The 5,689-nt window shown below is 47.3% G+C and overlaps 1 protein-coding gene across 1 annotated transcript; it reads right to left on the bottom strand.

Annotated features, from left to right (window-relative positions):
* Positions 1 to 238: 238 nt before the first annotated feature.
* On the bottom strand, positions 239 to 2,003 carry LOC133910268 (serpin-Z1-like). The gene is made up of 2 exons (XM_062352782.1): positions 1,232 to 2,003; positions 239 to 1,084 (listed from the first exon to the last, which is right to left on the bottom strand). The coding sequence occupies exons 1-2, from the start codon at positions 1,802 to 1,804 to the stop codon at positions 257 to 259; spliced, it is 1,401 nt and encodes a 466-aa protein (XP_062208766.1). The 5' UTR covers positions 1,805 to 2,003; the 3' UTR covers positions 239 to 256.
* Between the last annotated feature and the right edge of the window lie 3,686 nt (positions 2,004 to 5,689).

Here is a 5,689-nt window from a genome sequence, read left to right as displayed (position 1 = left end):
CATCTTAGATCAACACAACATTTCAACTCACTCTCTGTGGTGCGCCTCCTTCCACTAGTAACCACTAGAGGTGATGCACTTTGGTCTACAAGAATGGTCATCCGCTCAGGTTCGTTTACCTGTCTTTTTGCCTAAATGTGTTTGGATGGTGTTTCCAAAAAACTTGATTACTTTTCTTGCACGAATATAAAAATACTTCTGTGACCTAGCAATCAAATAAACTAAAGGAGAAGGGGTTAACTATATAATTGATTAACTAGTGTGGTGAAGGGTCAACGACCTGGCCAGCGAATACAACTACACCACCATGGTGATGGTCCTCCTTGATGAAGAAAAGGAAGGGGTGGTCGGCGACGAAGTCGGCAACAGGCTCATCAGGAGTGTCTATGCCAAACCCCAGAATCTCCAGCGCGATGGCTGCTGCCGCGACGGTGCCTTTCTCGTTGACATGGACGGAGCACTGGTGGACGATTGAGGGTACAGCCATAGATGGCAGCATGTCCTCATTATCGTCTTCTTTGACCAGCGCCACCATCTCGGAGAAGGAGTCGCCGGCGGGACGAAAAAACGTCAGGTCCAGCCCGAGCTCTCCAAGGAGACGGGAGGCCTCCACCTTGAGGGACACGTCGAATTTCGGGATCTTGAACTCGCCGACAGGGACCCGTTGATCGGGCATGTGAAGGAAAGCGGCCGGGTTGGAGCTTAGCTCGTGCACCAGACCGGGCAGGCCGTCGCGGTCGTCCGGGAGGTAGATGTACATGGAGAATCGCTGCTCGCACGTGCTGGAGGCGTAGGCCATCCGCAGGACCTTGAAGCCGGGATGGCAACCGATGTGCATCCTGTCATGGAGGTAGCATCCCTCCATGAAGGGCACGGTGACCTCGTGGCCAGGCGAGACGTAGAAGGTGCCATCCCGTGTCATGTCCGGCAGGAAGTGGTCGTACCAGTAGCCTCGGAAGTAGAGGGCGTTGGCGAGGACGACAAGCGTGGAGGCGCCGATGGAGCTCTCAGGGAGGTGGCCTTTCAAGTGGCCGCCGGTCTTGCCCTCGATCCACTCATTGATCTCAGCTCTGGCTTGCGCAAGCTGATCGATATATGCAAGGTATCATCGAACGATGACGTACGTGCAAGCAAATTAAAGCAAGCAGCATTAGAAACGGATTGACAGTCGGAGCCGATCGACGACCGGGCCTCTAATATTAATATGTGCAGAGAGAGTATACGTACGTACCATGCCTCTAAAGGAGATGGCTCGCGCCTCTGCCTTGTACCTGGAGGCGGCCATGGCCGCAAAGGCGGGCTTGAGGACAAGCGAGGAGTCCACCCAGATACCTGTGGCGCACCGGACCTCGGGCGGCGGCGCGTCGTCGTCTTCGTCCTCGTTGACGTCGTGGGTCGCGAGGACGTAGGAGGCCACCTTCGAGGCGAGGGCAGCATGCGCATCGTCACCGGCGGGGCCGAGGAACAAGTTTATCTGGTCGCGCACGGTGTCCGTGGCTCCGACCGCGAGGAGGGAGAGGATGGCGTGGAAGGACATGGGCGAGAAGGCCATGTTGATCTGGAGTTCCTCTTGTTGGTGGTGGCAGCCGAGGTGGCGGAGGAGCAGCATGGACAATGCGGCGAGGTCCCGCGCAGCAGCCGCTACCTGGTCGTCCTCCATGGGTATGGCAGATGCTCTGTACCTGCTGCGGGATTGTTGGTTACGCGCGCGCTTCTTCGATCGATCTCGATCTGTAGGCACGCGCTTTTCAGCTGGTATGGTAGGTACGATCGAGATAAGAAACGTGTCGTACCAACACAACATGTGGAATTCGGTTACAGCACGCGTATCGAATTTCGAATGCCGGTTTGTTTATCTGCAACGACAATCGTGCTAGCATCTGCAACACGTACGTCTAACACATGACGTAATTAACAAAACCAAGTCTAATTAAACATGAATTATCGTAAACAACAAGATTTAATTCCAACAGCGATGCCGTGAAGCCCACCCTGTTCGTAGACCAGAGACAGAAGCAGCAGAGCGGCAGCCAGCGTGACGTCGAGGGGCGGAGGAAGCTCGCCGGAGACGAAGAAGACGGCGTTGGCGAGCTCGATTTGAGCGGAGAAACGTCGGGATCCGGTCGGATATGGCTTGGAGAAGCCCTTCTCTTGTCCTTCTCGGATCTGAGCTCAGCCCGTCGGATTTGGATGGGATTTGGTGGTGTGCAGCGGCTGCTAGCTGTGCTGTGGAGTGCTCTGCGTTGCTGCTGTGTGTTGGGAGAGGAAATGCATGGGCAGCTCGTTGAGGGGGAGATAAGCTAGGATGGAGGGGCGGCCTGCTCTGCAGCTCGGCGCGGCTCGACATTGGCCGGCGTGGACGGTGCCCAGGCGACGGCGGCCACGCGGCCAAAAGCTTCTGTGCGGGCCTTGACCGAGCGGCAACGGTTGCAAGAAGCTAGCTAGTAATGTGCTGCTGTTGGCTATTGTGCACAAAAATTTGATTTCTTCTTTTTATTCTCGAATTTTTCTGAAGAGTTCTCTAAAAATTCTATAAAAATAACACATAATACTAAAGATGGTCAGGAACAAATGGTCAAAATTTCATGATTTTATCACCTACCAGGTGTCTGCAGAAATTCATGAAAAAAAGACAACATTTATAACTTGCTTTTTAACGTAGGACCTCAATTTTGAAGCTCCCTCTCTCACAGTTTGAACAGGGCTGCTAGGCTGCTCCAAAAAATTCTAGGAATTTTTGTGTTGATTCTACAATTCACATGCAACCTATTTTAACTGAATTCATCAAAAAGTCTTGAGTGAATAAGGCATAAAACCGTGATGCAGTATCTTATTTCATCGACTTTGACTAACCTATAAGTAATATTTGGTCGAGACCAAATCCAATCGAAAGGGCTCGTCATAAGCTTTCCAGCAAGTTTAAGATTGTCTCAATCGAATTTCGTATGCGAGAGTTATGCTCATTTTAAGGGTGTGCTGTTCTAAGACTCTGAACCGATTTTGGAATCTGACTTGTACTCGACTTGGCCTTTGAGTGAAGATGTCCTTCGAGTGATGACGTCTATGTGAGCTTGTGATGCTTCTCTTATATTCCTAGGTATTAAAATATTATAAGAATTTAATAGTAATCCACTCAAGAAAGCGTGAACAGCGAGAAACGAGTTCACCTGGTGGTTTAATTATCGTGCATATGCTCTTGTAATTAGCCCTTGTACGATTTGAGGATTATTAGTTGTGTTGCTTGTATACGAAGAAGTGATGTCCTCATCACCAGTACAAGACCCGTAATAGATACAAGAAAACCCTAGCAAAAGAGGTAGAAGAACATGTTAAGGTCTAGTTTATGAAAATGTGGAATTAAAAGGTGAAGGAAGGACGGCATTAATGATGACACAGCAACCAACAATGACCAGCCCAGGCTTTCAGAGTAGCGTCGGGTCCATGCAAGTCGATAACCAAAGATGTCTTATGGATGATATCACAAAGGCTACCCATTGCATGCTACATGTTCTGGTCGGCAAGTGAGACTTCACTGTCGAGGCTGCCACGAGCCAGGCTATTTAAGGCTGTGTGTTTCACAATCAATACATTCCAGCCGGTTAGGCCAAGCTACAAGTGGACTCAATACAGCCACTTTTCATCAAGTACAAGCTAGACATCAGCACACTTGAGGGTATCGAGATTCTCGATGATGCTATTAGCAACTTCATTCTGTGGCCTAGACGAGATACCATCGTCAGCCGCCAGCAGTCAAAATTGCCAGCGTCATGGCCGCCCCGGCGCCAACCTCTTTGCATTTGGCACCTTCACCCCCGCACCCAGCATCATCTCTACATCCGGCACCTTTGCTTGCTCAGGCATTTTCGTCTCATGCTTCACCGTCTGTGACTCTGGCACCTCCGCCTCTAGCATCTGCACCTCCGATACCTTCACCTGAGTATCGAAGAGTCCCTATTATGGTTACCCTATACGAATAGACTCTAACATCTCCAATGAAAAGGTGCCTTTTATCCTCCAAACCAAAGTCTTCATCCGCTCAGGAATCTCCAGCAAAGGGTAATGTCGCGAAAGAGACTGGCAAAACACTGAGTACCCCTCAGTTGGATTTCTTACCTAAACCAGCTATTCCTAAGACTTATGAGAATGGCAAACCATTTCTACCCTCGGTTCAACTCTAAAATGGTCCATAGGAGATAAGGAGATTCCACGAATGGTACATGAGAGCATGTCACATAGGGTTCTCGATAATCACTGCTTATGTCCCTGCTAACATTTTTCTAAGTAGAGACTCATATCTTATGGTGGATTTTAAGGACATGCATGCTTTGTTCCGCCGCGACAAACTCGACATCAATCTCATAAGCGTGTGGTGCCTGTAAGTGCCTACAACCTACCCCTATCACTACGTGAAAAACAGACAAAGCAGACACGAAATTAGTGACAGGTCGTAACATGACCCGTCACTTATGATAATAATGACGAGTCGTAACATGACCCATCACTTATGTCAGGTCATAAGTGACGGGTTACAACTTGACTCGTCACTTATGAGTGGTGCAAGGTGATCTATCACTGATGACAAGTAATAAGTGACGGGTCACAATTTAACCCGTCACTTATGACTACCCTAAGGTGACCCATCACTTGTGACCCGTCACTTATGACTTGACATCAGTGACGGGTCATGTTGTGACCCGTCACTAATGATAATAGTCATAGATGCTTAGTTCAGTAATATTTTTTTATTTTTTTTCTTATTTTTTATCACCTCAGCAGCATTAGAATACGAAATATATATAATTTCTGCTCAAGTTTGATGTAAGGGGTGGCGGCTATGTACACAAACGCGCGTTCCGAAAATAGTGTAGAAACTTCCAGGGTAAGAACTCAATTTTTCAAGCCTTTTTTGGCCTCGAAAAATTCGCCAACTCAACATAGTCGGGGAGAAATGGATGTAACTTTTTCTGTAGATGTGCGTATAGTCAAAAATATTCGAAATCAGAGTTTGTATGCAAAAGTTATGCCCGTTTTACCGGAGGCACTCCGAAGCACCTATCAAATTGCGATCATTTGCATGAGATATTCAGAAATTCATAAAATATTAATACAATTTTATAGGTAAATTATAACCAGTCACCTATCGAATTTTATATGTAAATATTAATACATATTTTATATGTAAATATTAATACAAATTTTAGGTTATGACCCGTCACTTATGACCTTCGGCAAAGAAGCTAAAAGGATAAAATATTCCATCACAAACATGTGATAGCTGAGATGGTAACGCGCGCGCGAGGGGAGGTGGCGGGTTCGATTCCCGCTTGATGAAAAGACTAAAAATAGCGCTAAAAAAAATAGAAGTGACCCGTGACCATAGGTGGCATGTGTTGGGATGAGTCGGGTGATTTTTTTTTTTAACTTTTTTCTATCCAAAAAACGCGAAAAACGTAAATCAATCATAAGTGACGGGTCACAACTATAATAAGTGACGAGTCACAGTTATAACCCGTTACATATAATCTTAATTAGTGATGGATCAAATTTTGATCCGTCACCAATGACCTTATTGCTAACGGGACTTTACCCATCACTTATGACTAGTCATTAGTGACACGTTCGGGGTAACAGGTGCGGCACTCGTCACCCATAACGATTATGATCCATCACTTTTGAGTTTTTTTTCACG

Source organism: Phragmites australis, chromosome 2, assembly GCF_958298935.1.
Source record: "Phragmites australis chromosome 2, lpPhrAust1.1, whole genome shotgun sequence".
Lineage (NCBI taxonomy): Eukaryota > Viridiplantae > Streptophyta > Magnoliopsida > Poales > Poaceae > Phragmites > Phragmites australis.
The sequence above is the reverse complement of the archived record's forward strand: the minus strand, read 5'-3'. Positions and strand labels throughout refer to the sequence as shown.

What these genes read in the sequence shown, in the direction of transcription:
- LOC133910268 (XM_062352782.1), bottom strand. Translation starts at nt 1,804, where the DNA reads ATGTTGTGTTGGTACGACACGTTTCTTATCTCGATCGTACCTACCATA. An exon ending in CCATCTCCTTTAGAGGCATG is followed by an intron (nt 1,085 to 1,231) that starts GTACGTACGTAT and finishes TATATCGATCAG; the next exon opens with CTTGCGCAAGCCAGAGCTGA.